Here is a 24,499-nt window from a genome sequence, read left to right as displayed (position 1 = left end):
GGGAGGAGTGGAGTGAAGAGGGGTGTATAGTGTGGGGTTGTGGACATTTATTACATTATCTTCCAAAAAAGCGAAAAAAAAAAAAAAATAATAAAAAAATCGGGGGGGGGGGGGGGTATAGTGTGAGGGTGTGGTGATAATTTGTGAGATGATCTTAAAAAAAAAAAAAAAAAAAAAAAAAATCAAAAAAAAAATTTGGGGGGGGGGGGTGGGGTGGGGGGGGGTGGGGGTGGGGGTATAGTGTGAGGGTGTGGTGGTCATTTGTGAGATGATCTTATAAAAAAAAAAAAAAAAAAAAAAAAATAGGGGGGGGGGGGAGGGGGGGAGGGGGGGGAGGGCACGGGGGATGGTTTGGGTGAAGTCTATTGTGGTATGTCAGGTAAGAGTAGTTTCATCAAAGTATCAATCAAATCTAATCATAAATAAAGAAGTTATGGCAATTTTAGCAAAATTTAATAATTTGACCTTGAGAGTCAAGGTCATTCAAAGGTCAAAGTAAAATTCAAGTTGCCAGGTACAGTAACCTCATGATAGCATGTAAGTATTTGAAGCTTGAAAGCAATAGCCTTGATACTTCGAGTGGATCGAAACACAAAATTTAACCATATATTAAAAGTTACTAAGTCAAAAAAGGGCCATAATTCCGTAACAATGACAACCAGAGTTATGCAACTTGTCCTTTTACTGTACCCTTATGATAGTTTGTGAGTGTTCCAAGTATGAAAGCAATATCTATGATACTTTAGGGGTAAAGTGACCAAAACATAAATCTTAACCAAATTTTCAATTTTCTAAGTATAAAGGGCCCATAATTCCGTCCAAATGCCAGTCAGAGTTACATAACTTTGCCTGCACCGTCCCCTTATGATAGTTCATAAATCTTGCAAGTATGAAAGCAATAGCTTTGATACTGTAGGAATAAAGTGGACCTAAACACAAAACTTAATCAAATTTTCAATTTTCTAAGTATAAAAAGGGCACATAATTCTGTCAAAATGCCAGTCAGAGTTACATTACTTTGCCTGCACAGTCCCCTTATGATAGTTAGTAAGTGTTGCAAGTATGAAAGCAATAGCTTTGATGCTTAAGGAATAAAATGGACCTAAACACAAAACTTAACCAAAATTGTCAATTTTCTAAGTATAAAAAGGGCACATAATTCTGTCAAAATGCATGCCAGAGTTATCTAACTTTGCCTGCCCAGTCCCCTCATGATAGTAAGTAAGTGTACCAAGTTTGAATGCAATAGCATTGATACTTACTGAGAAAAGTGGAACTAAACGCAAAACTTAACCAAAATTTTCAATTTTTTAAGTATAAAAAGGGCACATAATTCTGTCAAAATGCACGCCAGAGTTATCTAACTTTGCCTGCCTAGTCCCCTCATGATAGTAAGTAAGTGTACCAAGTTTGAATGCAATAGCATTGATACTTTCTGAGAAAAGTGGACCTAAACGCAAAACTTAACCGGACGCCGACGCCAACGCCAACGCCGACGCCGACGCCAAGGTGATGACAATAGCTCATAATTTTTTTTCAAAAAATAGATGAGCTAACAAGAGGGCCTGAAAGGCCCAAGGTATCCCCCGCAACATATGCTTTGTTTGAGGATGGGTGCAAATTGGACGGATGAACATAATAATAGATGGACGGACGGAGGACAATAACACAAAACCTAAAGCGCTTCCAAGTTATGGCTCCGGACACAAAAGTGCCTATAGTAAAAAGCATTTTTTCAAGATACAAAGGGCCATAAGTCTGTTTTTAACAGATGGTGTACAATGCCATTTGGCGTGCATCATCCTCTTATGCATATATATATACTCATATCAAGTTTCAATGAAATCCGCCAAAGCACTTCCAAGATATGGCTCCGGACACAAAAGTGCCGGACGGACAGCTGGACGGACGGACAATGCCAAAACAATATCCCTCCGCCTCTGGCGCGGGAATATATTCATACAAAGTTTCAAAGAAATCCGCCAAAGCGCTTCCAAGATATGGCTCCGGACACAAAAATGCCTATAGTAAAAAGCATTTTTTCAAGATAGTAAAAGGGCCATAAGTCTGTTTTTAACAGATGGTGTACAATGCCATTTGGCGTGCATCATCCTCTTATGCATATAAATACTCATACCAAGTTTAAATGAAATCCGCCAAAGCACTTCCAAGATATGGCTGCGGACACAAAAATGCCTATAGTAAAAAGCATTTTTTCAAGATACAAAGGGCCATAAGTCTGTTTTTAACAGATGGTGTACAATGCCATTTGGCGTGCATCATCCTCTTATGCATATATATACTCATACCAAGTTTCAATGAAATCCGCCAAAAAACTTCCAAGATATGGCTCCGGACACTAAAAAGCATTTTTTCAAGATACAAAGGGCCATAAGTCTGTTTTTAACAGATGGTGTACAATGCCATTTCGCGTGCATCATCCTCTTATGCATATATATACTCATACCAAGTTTAAATGAAATCCACCAAAGAACTTCCAAGATATGGCTCCGTACACAAAAGTGCCGGACGGACGGAAAGCCGGACGGACAACGCCAAAACAACATCCCTTCGCCTCTGGCGGGGGATAATAACAGAAAGCAGATGTTTTTTTTTTACATATTTATTATTGAAATTCTAAAATAAAATAGATCTACCTTATAATATGAAGAAACAGATTTATCTAGCGAATAATGTTTCATGAACATGTTTTATTATTCTTCAACTTTAACATATCAATCTTATTGAATGCTAATTCAACTCTCCTGTCTCCAGTCGAATCCCACATTTGAAGAATTTGTTTTTCGATCAACTAGAATGTGTCTATGCACAAACATTAAAGCGATGCCATTAAGCTGTTCCTCTTTCATAATAGAACGTGTGCACGTTTTCAGCCTTCGCAATGCGCTAAAACTCCGCTCACATGTACAAGAACCAATAAAAAATATATTTCTTAAGTTAACATCAAATCAGCTTCCGCAAACTTGCTGTTGTAGTTCAGACAAGTTCACCGTGAAAAAATGTGTGGCCAATTTGTTTTTCCATTTAGAGCTTGAAAGCACAGTATGGCTCTTAAAAGAAATATTTCAATGCATTAAATCAAAAGCGTTTTCAATCATAAACACATATAAAAAGGATCATTGATGGAATTTACTTAAACAGGGACCTACTGGGATTAAAACCATCACAGTGACAATATAATAGTGAGCAATGGATCCAGAGTCTGACGCCGTACCGATTGCGTCACAGGAGCATATTGTTTATCATGAGGAGTACAAATATTAAACTTAAATCAGTATAGTTTTTGGCCATTTTTTCAATTTTCTTGTGCAACATTTTGTTTTAGCACTGCATCATCATTTTCTGTCAGTTGACAGTTCTATCATCAACGTTCTTTCATCAACTTAATTGACTATTAAAAAGAAAATACTTGAACTTCTTAATATCAAAAAAGTTTAATACGCGGGATATCATAATTTGAAAATTCTAATGTAAACAAAGATTCTAACCACCTGAAACGGTCCCCGATTAAACTCGACGCCGGCCATAAAGAGGAGATTCCAATAAAGGCGAAAACGCCAACCACCCGAAGTGTGTCTAAGGTCCAAAATAGTCTCAGACCCGATTCTTGTTTGGTACGTTCCGATGTCCACAATGATCGTAACATCGAAGTGTACAGTGCGACGCTTTGGTTAATATACGGATCTTCCTAATCATATTGCTGAGCCATTTGGCATCAATTGAAGTTATTAAAATGAAGTAATTATCTGCCTCAATATGAACCAATGATAATATTTGTTTGTGAATATCATAGTGCCTTAAATTCATTAAATTGCCTAAATTTCTTATATAGATTTTATTCTTTGATATAAATTTTCCTTTTTTTCCTTGTAATCTCAACATTGCTCTGCAAATTTTAGCCGAGGCAACTGCCTCGGTGTGCCTCAGCGTGGCTACGGCACTGAAATGCAAGATTTGTCTCAAATTTGAAAACAACGGTAGTTTCGTAACAGCTTCACATTTTTTTCGAAAAGATTCTGTTAAAGCACAAGGATTCACAGTCACACTACATGAATGTAAAAAAGGATGAAGCTCAATATAATAGTGACAAAACAAATTCTGAGGCCCATAAGGCATTACAAAAGCTCAATAAATGCAGGGGACAAAAATTCCACTCGTCCGCTCGTATTGACGAGTGAAATCTTGAAAGGACGAGTGAATTTCCCTAAAGCTCTCGTCCTACAGGACGAGTGAAAAAAAACTGATGTTAAAATATATATTTTCTGACCAGTAAGACTCTTTTTCATTAAATAAAATCATTTCTTAAAGCATATCTATTCCGAAAGTAGAACGATAATGAACCAGAAATCGTAATTGAAAATTTCATACAGCGTTGTTATGCGAGACTGTGTCCCGAGTAAATATTGGCTTTTTGGTGTAAACTTTGCGCGTCCATGTTGACAGGGAACCATCTGACTTCATTCACTGTAAGTATTGATTTTTAAAGAATTATTTTACTGCAAAGTTCGGTTTTAAACCAGTCTGAATTTCATATGATATATGTCTGACATACGAGCGTTCTTTAAAGGGGGCACGAGCGATGTTCAACCATCCGAAATGGAAAGCACGCACAGGGTCTTCCCCAGGCCATTTAAGCGCCCCTTGCCGGGGCGCTTGAATTTCGAAATCAGAGTCCCCGGGGCGCTTGAAATTTTCCGATCAGTGTATTCTTCAGTAAAAGAAAGTGGAGATTGTCCAAATAAATCATGGTTTCCCTATCAGTGTATCAATATTCCCTGTTTTAAAAGAGCACTCGGTACCTACTTTCACAAGTAATCGCCATAAACACCACATGGGGTAATGGATAATCCACTGATAAGAGAATAGAATGACGCGCGTATCGATTATTCTAGCCACATTACACAGTCATTTAAATGCTGACAAGGATGTATCTGGTAACTTTCCAGTCGTCAAACTGTGAAGTTCATCATCCAATCGGTTACGCGAATGCTTATGAGGGCGGGGTTAACTATCGACCATTATTTTTGATTGACGTCGGGCATGAAGTAAGAGTTTATCGCAGCTTGATTAGTAAGAAGTTGTACCATTTGAGTAATATAAACCGGTAATTAGTACAGTACAGAACATTTAAGACGGTTTAGGGCATCATCATCACACCTTTTTACTGTAAACAAGTGTAACCTTTGACTCATAATTAATACGAGAAATTAATTGCAAGTGGTAAACAATTAATTATTATAGCGAGTAAGTTGTGCAAATGACTCCCGGTTACAATTATGTGATAACAATTTATTTAATTCCAGTACATGTATATTTCAACATGTCCATTTATAGAACTGATTAACCTCGTTTTTCTGACATTTATTCGACACGTAATGCGCTTTAACAAATTTTCGTTGAATTAATTACGCACATTTGTAAATGTTTCGTCCGATAATCGATAGTTAGAAGACTGATGATGGCAACCGGCCGTGATCCTCGTGGACAACGTGAATTTCATGCATAATTCCGTCAAAACATTTATTCGACTCGTAAAGTGTTTAAACAAATTATCGTTGAATTTATAACGCAACAGTTAATATTTGTTGAAATCTCAAATCGGAATAATTAAATTTGTAATCCGAAACCCATTCCCGTAAGTCGATGTTAACGCGTTTTTAATCCGAAACACACTTCCGAATGTAAATGTAACTGCAACGTTAAATATTTTTGCTTCAAATTAGCAGTGCAAATTTATTTTGTGTCGAATCTTTTTCTCAATTAAAAAGAGCGCGAAAATTATGCAGCATGTACAACGTCGCGTCTATTGCATACAAATGGCGTGTATTGAGCGTTTTAACAAGCACACAACAGGTCAGGGGATTGACGCATATTCAGAGGCAATATTTCATAAAATCTATAAATAGTCACTTAAAAAATGGCAAGGTTTGTGTTAAAGAAATAACTGAAAGCTTTTATCGTAAATATTTACCAAAAAGAGATTGATAAAAACGGAATAAACGGGATTATCGGGTAATAAATAGAAACTTGAAAAATAGTAAGTATACAGTAATAGAGTCGGGTTGAAACGGATGTATTGGGGAATCGTTCGAGTCGGGATTTTACTATCTGTGCGGAAAAGTTTTAAAACAATTAAACAATAAAAAAAAAAAAAAAATTTAAATGACTGGGGGATTTTTTTGAGAGTCATAGCGCAACAAATGACGTCTTTTGACGCTGTTTTTCTTTGAGTAATAACGCACCACAGAACGTGAATTGACACGTTTAATTAAAAAAAAAAATCAACTTCGCGAGGGGACCCCTCCCGATCCCACCCCCGATCGGCCCCGGGGCGCCTGAAAAATTCCTGGGGAAGGCACTGACGCAAGCATTAGAAAAGGGAAAAAACAAATTTGTCTTCATTTATTTATTTTGTGTTCCTCATAAATAAAGTAAGTTAACATTTCTTCTGTGATCAGCTGGCATGAATAACTAAGTAAGCAGCATTTTAGCAGTGATATAGGAAACATTGCTAGTCATATCAGTCCTTTGCAATCTTTCTTTCACACATATTTGAAGGACAAGTGCATGTGTTTGCAGGACGAGTGAAAATTTTAATGCACTTGTCCTGCAGGACGAGTGCAATTTATAAATATTTTTGTCCCCTGAAATGTATGTCACATATTCACAGTTTAAAATAGTGAGAAACTCTTCATCAAAGACATCAACATGATTTTCAAACTCTGAACAATCATTTTCACAGTACTATTTTAAGCCCTCCCCCCTTTTAATCTATGCCATAACTTGTATAGATATAGTGACAAGTATACCGTTTTAAAATTTTAATAGTAATAAACTCTTCATATGTATTGTATTCCAGGGATCATATTTTCCAGCAACATCAATCGGTCTGGTTTTAAATGGGCAGGGGTGGCGAAATCTCAAAAAACTATACTTGTCCACGGACAACCATTTAGGAAATATAACTTGCCCGTTGCTGAACTACACTTGTCCGTTAATGTTTATATAAATTATAAACCCATTTATTGATTAATGTAAAATAATGTGGAATATATCAAAATGAGTATGATTTGCTTGTTTTGTTTATAGTTGTATTTCAATGGTACATTCATTATAGCAGTATATTATAAACAATATAAAGACTTTGTCAAACTTTTAATCTTGCAAAGCTAGTGTTACTAAAACATGTGTTGAACATAAGTACATCGTAATCTTAACAAATTAAACTAGTCCAATATGTCGACCTCATCAGACTGAGGCTCTGCACCGATACTGTTAGCAATTTGATTATCATCAACTGGTAACCATTGAAAATCTGTTAGCCAAGTTTTTTTAATAAGTTTTGGTGCGTTTACTTAGATCATATTTTTTTTATCAAATTCTTTCTTAGTATTTTTGGGAGGTGGACTGCTCAAAGCTTCGTGTTTCTGCTCTGTTGTTGAAGATTTAAAAAAACAAAATGTTTCATCTTTACCATAAAAGTCGTCTCAAATAACAAGGTAGACCGTGTTTTGATTATCTTAGTTTGATACTTTTTATTTCCGTCTGATTGTAAATATAAAGAAACCAGCCTGTACACTGTTTAACAGTCGGGCCGAATGTTGAAAATGCGGCATGCTTCCGGTCTCTTATAGAATAAGGGAGATCACTGCGCAGGAGAGTGCCTGTATTTTAGCTTGATTGCTTCGCAAATAGCACTGACAATGTAATCGCGTGTCAACATCCGGTTTTGTAAAACTTAATTACGGCTTTAATACAATGTTTGTTTTTTTTGTATACCTGGACCCGACTTTAAAAAACTTGTTGTCCACGGAAAACTTAATTGAAAAAAATCAGTTGCCCAGACAAGCAAATGTACGACTCAGGCAACTCGGACATTTGATTTCGCCACCCCTGATGGGGAAAAAGTGTCTGAAAATTTTTATCCGAAATTATGACAAATTACGTTAAAATATATACCATTGATTTTGCCATTCATGAAGAGGGTATAATAATGTACAAGTTAAATTGCCTGGAGCATTTTTTTAAACGAAACATACGAGTTTTCTCAGTTGGTTTTATCATAAGCTATTTCATTGTTGTTTCGGTAACTGTTTTATCTGACTTTTCATCGTTGTCAATATTATTAATCAGTGTAAGTCTATACCGATGTTTTAAATCGTTGTCCACTCGATACTAGCTTACAAACATGCACTGAACCAAACAAGTGTCTGTGCGTAGGTTGGCTAGGTTGGCTACTGGCAATTATAAAACCAAATAGTTGAAAAACAATTCGTGTAGTTTGTTGTCGAATAAACCACGGCTGATAGTTAAGATGCGTAGGGATTCAATCACGAGTGCGAAGCACGAGTGATTAGAAACCACGCATCTTAACTTCCGGTCGTGGGTTATTCAACAGACGATTTATTCCATGAATCAATCGGAGTAGTCCGGAGATAGCCGGTGTATCACGATTGCGATAAGATAGTGACGCGTCAGTAGCAACGGCTACAATTATCGAGCAAAGTTATGCGAAAATATTACGGCGCTGTAGAAAGGCAGCTGTGATGTCCAATTAAGGTAAATCTGATCAAGTTTCATGCTTATTGGGCAAAAACATTTGGCTTTTAGAGTATTCAAATGGCAAAACTACACCTAACTTTCCCATACAAATCAAGACAACTGAATATTGAATAAAAAATATGAAAAAATTCCTCTAGCTGTTAGCCTATACAAATAAACATATTTTTATTAATGACAATCGACTTTCTGTTCGAGCAGTTGTTTTCTTATTGTTCATGCATGATGAATGGCATCATGTAAATAAGCAGTTTTAACTGGTTCGTTACGTCTTAACATGCGTTCATAAACAACGAAAGCAATAAGCTTAAGTATGTCTTACCAGGGTTATAAGGTGTGTTTCTGTTGGTTAAATGTTTAAAATTGCAGCGGATTCAAAGAAATTACTGGAAATCCAATCACAACAAAACGTCAAAATGTCCGTCTTGTTTCGACTTATTACACGGTCTAATCGATCTAGTCGCAAGTAAAAACGGTTCTAATGAAGAGCAACAAAGTTTAACGGCCAAACACCGCATGGTTGGCGGTCCGTCAAGTCTTTCCAGCAGCAACCATCAAGGGATGTGTTTTTCACTTTACCCAGGCTGTATGGCGCAAGGTGGGGGACCTGGGATTAAGGCCAGCCTACATGGAGAAGGCCTCCATCCATACCTATGTAAGAAACATGATGGCGCTACCATTTCTGCCAGCCGCCGACATTGAGCCAGCTTTCCAGCTCCTTGCGATAAGGGCTAACTCCGAACAGCTCTCCAGGTTCGTGCACTACATGGAGGAGCAGTGGATTAACTACGCCATCTTCGATATTGACTCCTTGTCAGTTTATGGGGTGACTGTCAGAACCAACAATGACACGGAAGGATGGCACCAATCTCTGAACAGAAAAGCAGGTGGCCAGGAACGGACCTTCTACCGCCTAGTTCTAGCACTACGTGCAGAGGCTGAGAATGTGCAGTACGAGTTGAGGTACCTCAGAGAGGGCCAATCCACTAGGAGAGTGAGGCCAGTGAGCCGTAGGATAGAAAAAAGCATAAGAGACCTCTGGGCAAGGTATGACAACAAAGACATCACAACTAGTGAACTTCTAAGTGAATGTGCAAAGGTGTACGGCCCACAGGTGGAGCCCACAGCGGAACGCACAGTACATGAGACACTTGTCACCAGATTGTAAAAGATGGTGTTCATGACATTGTGGAGTGTGATACTGAACTGCTTAGATTTGGTGTTTGTAGAACTGATATATTTAATATTTTTGCCTTTAAAACACCATTAGACACTTGTTACAAGATTTAAACTGTTGGTGTTCATGATATTGTGGAGTGTGATACTGAAATGCTTAGATTTGGTGTTTGTAGAACTGATATATTTTATATTTATGCATTTAAAACCCTTTTTTGTAATTTGTAAAATTATTAACTTTTCCTTAAATTCCACAACTTCATTAAATAAAAAAGTTTTTTGTTGCTTTTTCATATAATAAATATTATTGAGTAAAATTATTAAAATATCAATAAGTTTTGATAACATTTGCTTATTATACCAATAATGAAATAATGCAAAAGGAAAGTGCAATTCTGTTTTAATTAGTCTGAACTAGTTATTAGTAAAAATTAAAATATCAGTGACATCCAATCATTTTATTATATACATACATATAAATGCATGAAAAAAATAAAATTGTTGACAATTATATAGTTTATTTATTTATCATATTTGACTGTTACAAGAAAAACAGTTTTGAAATTAATATAAATGTGATTTAACCATTTAATCAATTCACCAATTGACCCTATTTAATTGGATTAATTGGATTAAAAACAACAAACAACTACAGTTCCTCAACACTAATGGTTTACATGCATTCCATTCACATTTAAACCAAAAAAATAATCAAACACACTGATTCATAAATAAAGTTAATTGAAAACTTCATAAACAAAATAATTATTTTGATAATAAATCAAGAATAAACTTCAACCAAACAATCATACATTTATTGGGGGGAAACGTCTGCACTTAAACCAAAGTGTGGGGGGGGGGGAACGTCTGGGGAGGAAACGTCTTGGGGGAGAAACGTCTAGGGAAGGAAACGTCTTGGGGGTGAAACGTCCTTAAACCACACAAAAGCATATAGTGTGCTGTATATTCTGCACGTTTTTAATTTAATATTCCTTTTAGATTTCCTGCTTTGCTTATTCAATACAAAGATCTATACATACACATTACTTTCAACAAACGCTTAAAAGGCACCTCTGTTGTCCCACAAAAAATAGTTCGCAATAACTACAAATGAAGGCGGAGCATTGACGGTATCCGTAGAGTACAGGTTCGCAGATGAGACAAAGTAGATCTTTATTTTTTAACCCTTACACACATAGAAACAACGTGTAAACGGCTGTGTGCAAACAGCATAAAACCAGAACAGCCTGCGAGTAACTCGCAGTCTGTTAAGGTTTAATGCTGTTTGCTCCTCATCAATATCTAAGAGTTGGAAATGAAGCCTTGCAACTTGAAGAAAGGCCTTTAATTAAATATAACTTTCTAAGGGACTACACATGCATCAAAATACGTATCTAAGTGGTAAAGCATTAATGGCGCTGCATTATGACATAATGCAGAAGAACATTGGAGGCAATTAGAGTATACAATTTTATTTTTTGGCATTGACTTCAAGTAAATCATTATCGGTCTAACACTTCTTTGATGATCATATGCGCTCAATTGGTACTTTAATGTGTTACAATCTATTGTTGGATCTTATCGACCATAATAAAGTAATGATCATTTAAATTATTATCGACCCTTACATTAATGCTTGGTTAAATCTATACAGTAATAAATCGGAAATTTGTTAATTTTGAATGAAGAGCAACTATTCACCCGAACAATCGCTCAACCGTCAAATTGTATGGTGCCGATCTATGGTCTCAAACGATATTAACACACCGAGCATAACTTATGTCGTTATTTTACGACCCACGACAGAAACTTAGCCATCGATTTTCATCACCTCGAAAAAGCTCAACCAGTCATAAGTTTACACTCCGTTAACACGTTTTATGTGCAGATTATTTTTTTATTAATTTGCATGCGTTATTGTCGGGAACTCAGTTTTAAAAAAGTAAGTTCAATGAATTTTAATTGTTTCAAGTTTTAGTGGTCTTAAGTGCCCCCTTGTGGTTATGTTTTTGAACCAATAATTTTTTCAAATAGGTCGACGAAGAAACATTTCCTTGAATTTATTTTGCTAAATAAAGAAAACTGCAACATAGTAAAAATAAAACATTTTGGAAATTTGTGGGCGCTCAATCTTTAACATTTCTGTTAAATATATTAAAAACTACAATCATTAGTTTTATTAGTTGCAATAACATGTGATCTAATTAGCATGTACCGACTTGTTTAAATATTTTAATTTAAAATCTCTTTGTGCTATTCTAATCATATAAAAAAAACTTCGTCCGACCTAAAATTAAATGAGAGGTTGAAGACTATGTGAACTTTTGTCCAGGTATAATTTTAAAAGTGTAACCTCTTGTCCGAGGAAGTAAATTTACGGAATTTCATGTGTTCCTGGTATTTAAAATCACGACATAGCTTTAGCTTGGTCCATACAAATTAATCGGTGAGCAAATGTACAGGTTTCGATTTTTCCGAATACAGTTCATATGGCATTAGTTTTGTTTTTTCTCCATGTACTCTTTCAAACTATCCCATAATGCTTCCTAAGACATTTTTGTATCGATCTTCCTTATCATTTGGGGTTGTGACTTTAAAGTATTAACGATTTTGCTTAAAACAATTATTTTTTTACGCGCAGAATGCATTCGTGTAAATTGCGTTGTGCTTCTTTTTGTTCCGTCTACGAATTCGTCAATGAAGGCATTGCTACATGCTTACGTCACCAGTTTTATGTTTTCTTCAATAAGGCAGTGTTAAAATCATGTATTATTTTATTTGATAAAGCAATATCGGTCTTGAAAATCAAAAAAATATTTGACTGAAATGTTCGTGGTATAACGCTATAAATAACAGATAGGTTCTCATACACCAGTTACCGGTAGTTAACCACACGAAAAACAAACATTAATATGTTTATTTTGAACTTCTAGACTACGGTGTCTTAAAAACAGAAACTGAATAATGGGCGTTCAAATCAATATGATTAAGAATATGAATATAGATTTACTGCAATATGTACCGGTAGATTGATTTATACATAATGATGCGTCGTGTGCTCTTGACAGAGATTGAGTCGTTTTCGGACAAAGCATTGATTTGAGGCCTTTTTCTTTAATCAAGTTTTTCGGTATAGAATAACGTCAGAAAATGGTGTCGGTCATGTGCTTATTCCCTTCTTTCTACAACTTTGATCAATTGAGCTAACAGGTGAAAAACCTGTATAATATATATATAAACTTACAAGATATTGAATGAAATGTATTCATGTAGATTTCCCAAACCCGTACAGTTAATGTCTTTATATAGTAGTATTTATATTCTGGTTTTGCTTTAGCTTTCGTTATAAAACGTTACATATGAGAAAAAATTATGATTGTACAGAATTAATTGTAACTGTAGCCATATATGTCTCATTTTTATATCTGAGCAATACAATTTAAAAGGGGTTTCTAATTAATAAATTATTACTTAGAAAAAATATAGAAGTTTTTCTGTGATTCGAATTTATTATTATTTATTTACGTATGGTCATCTAGGTACACCAATTCGTGTAAAGACAAGTTGTAACAAAGTCTAATGTGAACACATGCTAATGATACATGGTATACATTTGCATCAACAAAAGTTGGTTCACATAAGCACACACCACAGTCACATTCGTTTTTTTACCAAGCATAAACAAATTGACAAGTGGTATTTTCGTCAATTCTGAATAATATTGGATGATTTAAGTCGATTCCGAAGATCTTTGACAGTTTGAATCTGGTAAAACCTACGCTGTCCGCTTTTATGTCCGCCAAACATAAGATTTTTTGTAGCGGACAGGGTAGCTCAACGCGACGGCACAGGCTGGTCTGGTCGCGCAGGCTGGTCTGGATTTATGCTGGCTGTATATGGCATAAGACCCATTTCTTGCATGTGGCTAAATAAAGACTGTTGTCTGGATTAAAAAATCAAAACGGCCAGTCTTGTGTGACTTCCTAATCACGCGAGACAGTTTTCCTGACATGGTGTCACATTCAACATTGACAATCATCTTCTAAGAAATCCAAAGTCTGAAATTTATATAGTCTAGTGTTTATTCGGAAAAAGTTCCATTATTAAGGCTTCCCATAATCAAGTGAAACCGGTTTATCCATTTGTATTGCAATCGAGTTTAAAGCTTCCAATATGGCTGCGCCCATGTAAACTGTCGTGTGTATTTTTTTTACTGAAACTTCCTTAAACTATGGATAAAAAGTTTTTTTCGGGTAATTTGGAAAGATTTAGGTCTGAAATACAATTGTTGACGAAAAACCAAGGCGAAAAGGCAGTTAAATTTCAACACAGTCATGGGATCTCTAAAACGAGGAAACCTGTCCAATCAAGGAAAGAACGAAGAAAAGAAGATCGTATTGAAAAGAAATCTAGAAGAAATGCATATAGCAGACGAATTCCGGTAATACTTTTCGAGTTTTGTAATAACAGGAACTATGTGTCTTCTTATGAAAACTACGTTAACTATGTTATATACCAGTAATGATATTTTAATCAATACAAATACAGTCAATTGGTGCATATCGGATTTGATTTCCAGTCCTTACACCCCCTGGACGTTACACCCCTAGTCTTTACACCCTCTAAACCTGGACATTACACCTCCCAAGATGTAAACATAATTGACTAGGTTACTTAGGTGTGATCACACCTTCCATGGGGCACACTTCACTTGATTAATGATGTTCCTGCTTTAATGCGTGTCCAATGGGGGTCTGTCCAAGTTTTTTTTATTGTTTGTTTGTCTGTATAACTGTCTTATTGATGTGCAGTTTTAATTAGGAAATAGGAGGTTTTTGAGTGACGTCACAAGAGGGGTTTTCCGTTACTAAAAATAGATTGGCAGTCAAACCTCTCGATCGCGGCCATTTACATTGTATTAGAGTAAAGATAGTCGGAAGACTAAATACTGACAATTTCACAAAAAACGATAAATACTCGTATTCTTTCTAAAAGTAAGACTTAAATAAATGATAATAAAAAAATAATAAAACATATAATCATTTGATTATAATTAAAAAAATTAAGTGGTGTGGATGCGATAGTGTTATTTTTCATCAGCGATAGAAATTTATTGTAAGAGGTGCATGGAATCAGTTAAAAAACAAAGCCCTAAAAAGCGCATTACATTCCAATCTTTCAATGTAGTTTTAATTTTCTTTTACATTGAATAAATTTTTGTTTCGTTTTAAATTGAATGAAAATGTTAATAAATTTTAGCGTCAAATGGAGAAAAAAACACCTGCATATTTTGAAAATTGAACTGTTTTACATGTTTATTGAAAACACTTACCTAGTGTTAATAAGCAATAGAAATCTAGCATTTAATGATACCATAAATCTATACATTTAATTTATTTTACGCAAGTATTTTATATCCATACTATGATCAAACGTGATTGCTTGTTTTTATGATGATGTTTCGAACACCGCAGTAACGCACGATCTTTACACGTTATAGCACAGTTTACATTTGCAGGTACCTGTTAAATATGTTAAGTGTGTAGCAGTTAATTAGTACAATATTTTAAATTTATAGTTCTTAAAGTAACAATCACGCTCAAAAATATCGAATATTTCGTTAAATAAAGCTAACCCATAAAAAAATCAATGTTCCTTTTAGCAAAATGCTAAATTTCAACGTTAGATGTTGTCTGGTAGAATTGATTTAACGAGATACAAAATGCTCGTTTTTATTTTTTTGTGGCCACAAATAATTCCATTTATATCTCCCGTGAAATATCCGAACATTTACGGGCGAACACGAGATTGGATACGGTAAGCGTCGGAAGCATGACGTAGTTCTCATGAATAATCATTCTGTGAAATCAAAATGAATTCTGGGTAACTGGAACTTAGCGAATGCGAAAATGGCTTGTATAAATTATGCAAATGAACGCAACCGAATGAATCCGATCCCGACTCGAAAGCGAAAGTAGATTACATCGTGGAACGATATTTAGATGCTTAAAACTTGCCGAATGCTTGTAATATAACGTTTTTACATCAATGTTACTTGTTTTTAAGGTCTTCCTATTGTAATTAACCATCATATGGTACTACTTGTTGTCGAATGTTTTTATATAGCATAATAAAGTAGCCGTATGCATTGGTGAGCGTGATAGTGACTTTAAACACTTTATTGTTATGCTTAAACTGGCTAATATATATACCCTGTACAGTTCCTGTTAATCCATTTATGACAAATGTATATTTTTTAAATATGTTCAAATATTTTATTAAAGCAACTGTTAAGTATTTGGCTTAAATGACTGCTCAATATGCCAAGAGATGACCTGGAGGTATCATAAATTGTGTTTAATGACCAGACATATGTGATTAATTCAGGGTATATGTCCTCGGGTTTATGACACTCTGCTTTCTTAGTAATTGTCTGGACAGTACCCGATTATAACGAGATAATCGGTTTGTGATGAACAAAGGTGCAATTAAACACTGGGGTTTAAATGCTGAAACAAAGAGTGTCCAAATTGGTGTGAACAATTAAATAAAAACAGTTACATTTATCAAGAGAATTTAGTTAATCTTTAACAAGGTATGTTTTTACAGGCATATAGATTCAAATCAGTTTCTATATGTTGATTACATTAAATCAATCTATTGTTGATTATTTTCGTCCTTATTTGTGTTCGTTCATTGAATTGAATTTATTCTGAAAGAATTTTTATTTCTGAGTATTTTGTTGTTCATAAAAAGGGTCGCAAATATGTGTCAAGTAGAGATTGTTATTATAATCTAATTACGATGCGGTTCATCAAATGCAAACAATAGCGAAATGGCCGCAGTGTTGACGGCCAAAATTCAAGCATGCGCAAACGTGATGTCATTATCGGAATCACCAAAACCTATAACAATTTTTTGGTTTGAAAAACATTTTTCTTTGATCTTTTCAAATAATTGGTAAATTGGTCATGGCAAAAGAATATCAAAACATCAAAGGTAACAAAGTTAATAAGACAAATACTCAATGCAAATTGTTTTTAACCAGGTTTTCCGAAGGAAAAAACTGGTTATTAGATTGGCGAATGCGGGCGGGCTGGCTGGCTGGCTGGCTGGCTGGCGGGCTGGCGGAATAAGCTTGTCCGGGCCATAACTATGTCGTTCATTGTCAGATTTTAAAATCATTTGGCACATTTGTTCACCATCATTGGACGGTGTGTCGCGCGAAATAATAACGTCGATATCTCCAAGGTCAAGGTCACACTTTGAGTTCAAAGGTCAAAAATGGCCATAAATGAGCTTGTCCGAGCCATAACTATGTCGTTCATCGTCAGATTTTAAAATCATTTGGCACATTTGTTCACCATCATTGGACGGTGTGTCGCGCGAAATAATTACGTCGATATCTCCAAGGTCAAGGTCACACTTTGAGTTCAAAGGTCAAAAATGGCCATAAATGAGCTTGTCCTGGCCATAACTATGTCATTCATTGTGAGATTTTAAAATCATTTGGCACATTTGTTCACCATCATGGGACGGTGTGTCCCACGAAAGAATCACGTCAATATCTCCAATGTCAAGGTCGCCACGACTAAAATAGATTTAAAAAAAAAAAAACTTACAAAGGGGGTTAATTTTTTTTGGTCATTTCAAAAGTTCAGTTTGAGTTTTCTCCCTTTATCAGATTTTTTTTTCACAATGAAAACCTGGTTTTGTGACAATTTTGTCCCTTGTTACTCATTGTCCCAATATATACCAGAACAATTTTAGAGAATATCATACTTTAGGTATACACTGTTACTACAAATTTAATTTAAGATTGTGTTTTGTTTATTCTAAATAATTATTGTATTTATCATTATTTTTATTTTGCTTTCAAAGTTTGTTTTTTTCTGTCTGTGTATTCTTGAAAAAAATTATTTATGATTTATATGCATATTATTACATTATGGTGAAATAAAAATAAATGTATATGAATTAAGATTGTGTTTTGTTTATCCTAAATATTTATTTTATTTATCATTTTTTTTATTTCTTCAAGTTTTTTCTGTCTGTATATTCTTGAAAAAAAGTATTTATGATTTAGATGCATATTATTACAGTCATTTTGGTGAAATAAAAATTAATGTTTTAGATGATGGCTGCTCTATTAAATAACCATTTGAGCAACCATTAATCTCATCAGTGTCATCTTACATGACAAATCCAATTAGTGGTTCATTAGTTGATTAAACCTTTCTCATCTAATCAATATCTTGGGAGGTGTAAAGTCCAGGCTTAGAGGGTGTAAAGACCAGGGGTGTAACGTCCAGGTGGTGTAACGACTGGACACCTTGGATTATAGTGAGTAACGGATAGGTTAAACGTTTTTTGCAAAATATTTTTATTTATGTTAGATTTATAGTTTTATTATTGAATACAAAAAGCCTATCATTGTTAAGTTGATTCATGTTTTAGGTGACGTCTGTCAATGTTTACAACTGTTTCTTTTTTCGAAAGCAAAACAAGGTCACATTATGTACGCACCGTTTTTGTGACAACAGGAAAAGTGCAGACAAATGGTTTCCTGAATTTTGCAGAATTTGTTTGGTAAACATAATGTTCATTGATGTAATATTTTAGTATTATGTGTCCTTTACAAAAGTAAGAATGCTTAGAAACCAAGTTGATGCATACCATATAAATAGGCATGAAAGCTGCAACTCGGGGATTTAGTGAATAACGGACTTGTGGTGACCCATATTCAGGAATGTGGGGATTGTCTCAAAATAAATATAAACTCAATTGAAGTTGTCCAATCACATGTGGCTTGCGTGTGGCTATGATATTAATTAATAAGTGAAAACATCATGTTTAATGAAAAATAATCAAATTATAACGAAAAATCGATTTCTCTGAAAACATATTTTTTTCACTATCAAAGCTATATATAGATTCAACTCAAAATGACCCGAATATAGGGTGCATTGCTTTGAATAGCCATTACTTCATCAATTGTGCAGCGATTTCCAAGAACTTGGTCTTATTAGACGCAGAAATGAATTTCCTTTCTGGAAATGTACATATATTGCAATTATTTTTTACAAATGCTGTGTCAAATTTCAAGAAATGACACGATACACATGTAATCTGATAAAGACCTAAGTAATTAAATACTGTATAATAGGTGCAAATTTAACCCATCACCTTATTGCCAATACAATAAACTTTTGCGTGGGCATAAAAAAAATGTGTATTAATCGTCCGATTTGCGTTGAACAAATCAGAAAATACTTCAAGAAAATAAATAAACCAATTAACCCATTTCATTATATTTTGGCATGTCCTGTGGCTCATTAAGGTATGTCACCACAATTACGCAATATCAAAAGACCACACCTGATTGCATGTAGGCAGTGATACACCTTACGTTATAGGCCTGTGGAAAACCCTGGCTTCCTCACATTTGACTATCTTTTTAATGCAATTTGCCAGCAGTCTGAACAAAAGTCAGCCTTGGCTTTGGTGAATTCCAAGAAAACAAATCCAGAAAACTGGCCCTCTATCTTACAAGAAAGAATCTTCTACTTGTAAAAGTTTTATTGCAGATTCCAACTAGGGAAGAAAAAGAGAAGGCAAAGAAGGAAGCAATGCTTCAAGAAAAAATGGAACAAAAGAAAAAGAAATTGAAAGAAAAGAAAAAGAAACAAAAGAAAAAGAATGCTAAGAAACGGAAAGAGGTACATCATATAACTCCTGTCGTGAAGTACATGTAATATGAAGTTAACTGGAATACCAAGGATGTCTGAATGTTTGTGTTTCTGTCCGTGGTCATTAACTTGTCTGCAAATGTTCTTCCCCACTTGTTAACATACCGGTATATAGTAGTATTCTCTGAAAGGACCATGGGCTGGCGATTTCACAGGTTACATTCAATCTAGATGCCAGCTACTTTTCTCCAAAATATCAATTGAAATGGCGCAAATACACCATTTTGATTGCTTAGTCACCGGCTACTTTGAAAATGTAACTGTTTCTGGAGAACACTGTAGAGTGATGACTTTTCAGCCACGTTTTTTATCTTTAGTATCATGATAACTAAACTTGCTATCACAATTGCATTGCAATAGTCCAACACTATTGTGATATTATTGCAATAGTTTTTTTAGTACTTAGCTGTTTATTTGTTTTAGAAATGAACTAATCTATATGTTAACTATGCCATTCTTAATATAATTGCTTAGGCAAGCAATACAAACTATTTTCTGCTCAGTTTTGTTAAAGTGGTGTACTACATTTTATTATGCTCCCCCAAAATTTTTGGAGGGAGCAAAATTATAGTCGCCATTTCGTCTGTCCGTGTGTCCTTCCGTCCGTGCACAATTTTTGTCTGGGCTATTTCTCAGAAATTAATGACCGGAATTCAATGAAACTTTATGGGAAGCTTCACTACCAACAGGAGATGTGCATATTATCAGCCGGTTATGGTGGGATGATTTTTCACAGAGTTATGGCCCTTTGAAATTTTCTATAAACTGTACTTATAGTGCAATTCTTGTCCCCCCCAACTACTGACTGGAAATCACTAAAGCTTTATGGGAAGCTTAACTACCTTGTGGAGATGCGCATGTTATTTGTGGGTTCTGGTTATATGATTTATTATGCTCCCCCAAAATTTATTTTGGGGAGAGCATATAGTCGCCACTTCATCTGTCCGTGTGTGTGTCTGTCTGTCAGTCCGTGAACAATTTTTGTCCGGGCTATTTCTCAGAAACTAAAGACCAGAATTCAATGAATCTTTATGGGAAGCTTCACTACCAAGAGGAGATGTGCATATTATCAGCGGGTTCTGGTTGGATAATTTTTCACAGAGTTATAGCCCTTTGAAATTTTCTATAAAAAATTATTGCCCCCCCCCCCCCCCAATTACTGTGCCCCCAATATGTTTCCTTTTATCTGAATATATAGTGCCATATTTTGTCAAAAAAACAACTTGGGGAGCATCACCCGTCTTAGGCGGTTTCTTGTTTAGAGAGTTATGGCCCTTTGAAATTTTTAAGTTGCTATACCATCCATCGTATTATTTTATCCAAAGTTATGCCCCTCAAGACCTTACCTTTTATCTGAATATATAGTGCAATATTGTGACAAAAAAAACTTTGGGGAGCATCACCCGTCTCCAACGGTTTCTTGATATTGTTGTCATTAATAGACAGAGGATGCAGAAGAAGAAGAAAGAAGGTTCAAGACTATCTATGATGATAAGGAGATAAAAGACCTGGAGAAAAAGCTGGGTCTCAGCAAACGCAAGAAGAAAGACACACTTCCTCAGTCCTTCAAGAATGACGGCCTGGATTTTATCCTTGCTTGGCACATATAATGTTGGATGATGGAATTGTTAATGTTACAAAACATTATTAAAAATGAATAGGCTTATCCCATTATCTGTGTCAAAGATTTCCTTGAGCTGGATTGATAGATGTTTTTGTTAGTTGAACACTGAACAGTCTTTCAGGTGTTCAGAATGGTTACAAGGTGCTTACTTTTCCAGTTTTTACAGCCAGAATGACATCATACATTTTCCCCAATGTTTTAAAGCAGCAATGATACAATGTAACATTATGAAGATGAATAGCTACTATGCTTGCTTAAAAGCTTAAAATAACTTTTCCATAGATTTAAAATGAATTTATTGCTTTTCCAAAATTTTAAGGCCTAAATCTTCAGAATAATCTAATGTTTTGACTGCAGAAATATAAAAAAGGAATTTTCTCAGTAAAATAAATTGGCCAGCTCACATTTTAGGGGCCATTAGCTCCTGCTGATTTATATCTGTGCAAAAAGATGAGAGTTTTTCCCATGGTCTTGGCCTTAATGAATGCCCTAGATATTCTGGATGTTGTTGATCCTGAGAAGCTTCAGATGATGACACAGCTCAACCAACTGGAAGGTAACTGTCCTGTGCCGTTAATCATGCATTGTGTGCTGTGCAAAACCTTTTATTCAAACCACATCCTTGTTGAACATGCCAGCAAGATATTAACAAAATTATAGAAATCATCTTCAGGTGACCATCTTTCAAAGTTGTTCAACTAACACCAACAACTAATATTTGTTGTGTAGTATGGTATAGTGGTTTTCAACAAAGTTTGTTCAAATCATGCTGCATTGTCAAAACTGGCCATGACACAAAAGTCACCTTATTTATACAGCCTTACATAGTAAATAAATTTGGTGTGTAAACAACAGCCTTACATAGTAAATAACTTTGTTGTGGAATATCTTTTGAAGGTTCTCTTTTAATTTTGTTCAAATGATGTCCCAGGGGTCAAAAATTGCAAAGTTCTTAGGGAAACTTGATTTACCTAGCCATTTATAGTACAGAACTTTGAAAATCTCTGAAACCCAAAGAGTCACTCGGTCAGGGGTTAAATATATTATTTTACATCTTATAGAGGTCATCTACTGCTGTAGGAAATTGTTTAAATCCCCTTATATGCCCCTGGGGAACAAACTGGCCACACATCTGGGTTCACTTAGATAGAATGAAATATACCTATACGGTATATCAGGGGGTTTTATTGCTGAAATTGCAAGTGTCATGGGTTTAATATTTGGTGCGTTATGTTATATGGTGGTCCTCTACAAAGCTTGTTCAAATAATACCCACAGGGTTAAAACTGTCAGGGCCCCAGGTGTAATGTGATTAATATAGACTTAAATAGCAATAAAAAATTTAATCTTATGGGAAACTGCAAGGGTCAGAGTATATAATATATATCATAATAATATATATATATATATTATATCAGGTTGTGTGTGTAACAATGATAAGTGGTTTACTACTAAGTTTATTCATATAATGCCTCAGGGTTTAAAACTGGCTACGCACCAGTGGTCGCATGATACGACTTGCAATGTAAATTGATTTAAATATGTTTTCTTAAACCCAAAGAGTTTATTATTTGATGTTAAGTATTGGGTAATGGTCCTTTACAAAGATTGTTCAAGCCATAGCTCTGGGTTTGAAAAATGCGATGTTCCATTTTACATAGGAGTGATTTAAGTCCATTGTGGTCCTTTTTGTGAGACTTTAGAAAGCTGTTCTTTCCAAAGACTATGTTTAATGCATAGAAGCTGAAGGAAAATCCTGTTATGTCTGGCTTAAAAAAGTAGAACTTCAACAGAAAAACAGATCAAACTATTCTAAGGGTTTTATAAGTATGTCAAAATTTAACATCTGGGTAATCTCAGATTTAGGTCAGGTAGTCAACACTTTGACCTAGAATCACCCTAATTGGTATGCTGTTGATTTGGCAGGAAAGGAAGATGCCAATCAATTTCTAGTTCAACTGGTCAAAGGTCAAGGTCAGAGGAGCTTCTTACCTGAAATGTTTATATGCATGATGGTTAGGGAAGGCTTTGACCTACAATCAACTTATATATAATGATGGTTATCCACTAGGGAACTTAAGTTATTCATTTACTTATAAAGAGATTAATGTTCAAGGTCACACATTGGCATGCAATATTTAAAGAAATTGATTAACAATAACTCATAATGATGATAAGGAATAAATGCAGAGGGTGAATACGATCAAACATCTCTTATTTAAATGAATGACAGAAATAACTTTTTTCTTATGTTTTTTTTGTGTACAGGTTGTTCAAAGTGCATCATACAGTATGCTTAATATATTATGACAATCAGATACTTTCTATTTGTTTCTTTATATTATTTATTTATTTAGTTTAAAATGTTTCATTGGCATTTCTAGAAACAGAAATAATTTGTTTCTAATGTTTTTTGTGCAGCTTGTTCAAAGTGAATCATATAGTATGCTTAATATATTACCGTAATTGCTCTAAGTTTTCGGACACTTAAAAATAATTAAATTTTATCGTGTCCGAAAACTTAGATACCAAAAATATTCACAAAATACAGGTGCCTGAAAACTTAGAGTCGAAAATTTAAGTGTCCGAAAAAAGCGTCAATTGTATCAACGACTACCGGTAATAGCACGCAATTGTAAAATACCGTGCCGTATAGTATAAATTACAGTTATATATTTTTGCACTGCATTTTAATTAATTTTCAATGCTTTATTTATTTGACAGAAAGTTACTGCAAGGTTTACTTTGACCAATGAGTTCAAAGATGAGCATGTGATGTACCGATACTCGCTAGTATGAACCAGTAATTAACGCATTAAAAAAGCAAACTATGAATTGTTTGTTTGGTCATTTCCGATAATTGTTGTCTAACTCCTTCCATTGTTCGTAAAACTTGCAATAGGGTGCATCACACTTTGAAGCGTTTAGTATTTGTCACAGTTATTTTACTGAGAAGGGGTGGTACAATTTCGGTAGATAATTGAACTGTTAATTGGCACTACACATGGTAATTGTCATAACGCTTATTATACTATCGGGCGAAACCATTGTTCAATACCAGCTTACAAGGTTATTTACCCAATAACGCAAATGTAATGGTCCGTTGCCCTCAGGCATGCACCTGCCATGTTTTAAGATGTTAATCTGGTTGTAAAACCCCTTGATCGAAGTGTCATTAGATAAAGAAAACAGGACCGAAATTTGGTAAAATAAAGCTGTAAAATATACTGTCCGAAAACTTAGAGACATTAATTATGGACGAAAACTCGTGTGTCCGAAAATTAAGAGTCACGAAAAATAATTATTTTTGCTAAAAAAAGGGGTGTCCGAAAACTTAGAGTGTCCGAAAACATAGAGTTATTACGGTATG

At 34.9% G+C, this 24,499-nt stretch overlaps 4 protein-coding genes across 5 annotated transcripts in view; 2 read left to right on the top strand and 2 right to left on the bottom strand.

Moving 5' to 3' along the window:
• Positions 1-9,059, bottom strand: part of LOC127863246 (dnaJ homolog subfamily B member 6-like) — a 77,804-nt gene extending 68,745 nt beyond the window's left edge. The window contains exon 1 of one of the 2 annotated variants that reach the window (XM_052402643.1): positions 8,903-9,059. The gene's annotated coding sequence lies outside the window, so the exon portion shown is untranslated. The remainder of the gene's footprint in view (positions 1-8,902) is intronic. The other variant, XM_052402641.1, reaches the window with a different exon arrangement.
• Positions 1-24,499, bottom strand: part of LOC127863242 (sentrin-specific protease 1-like) — a 289,205-nt gene that overhangs the window by 39,046 nt on the left and 225,660 nt on the right. The window lies entirely within an intron of this gene.
• LOC127863268 (uncharacterized) lies at positions 9,209-9,748 on the top strand. The gene has a single exon (XM_052402667.1). The coding sequence runs from the start codon at positions 9,209-9,211 to the stop codon at positions 9,746-9,748; it is 540 nt and encodes a 179-aa protein (XP_052258627.1).
• The window catches only part of LOC127863240 (nucleolar MIF4G domain-containing protein 1-like), a 32,984-nt gene continuing 22,380 nt past the window's right edge, over positions 13,896-24,499 (top strand). Inside the window, exons 1-4 of the mRNA XM_052402627.1 lie at positions 13,896-14,197; positions 19,344-19,475; positions 20,948-21,092; positions 21,623-21,685. Coding sequence (XP_052258587.1) covers positions 13,988-14,197; positions 19,344-19,475; positions 20,948-21,092; positions 21,623-21,685 — 550 coding nt within the window. The 5' untranslated portion in view covers positions 13,896-13,987. The remainder of the gene's footprint in view (positions 14,198-19,343; positions 19,476-20,947; positions 21,093-21,622; positions 21,686-24,499) is intronic.

This window comes from Dreissena polymorpha, unplaced genomic scaffold (genome assembly GCF_020536995.1).
Source record: "Dreissena polymorpha isolate Duluth1 unplaced genomic scaffold, UMN_Dpol_1.0 chrUn003, whole genome shotgun sequence".
NCBI classification, from domain to species: Eukaryota; Metazoa; Mollusca; class Bivalvia; order Myida; family Dreissenidae; genus Dreissena; species Dreissena polymorpha.
This window is presented reverse-complemented; position numbering and strand designations above follow the sequence as displayed.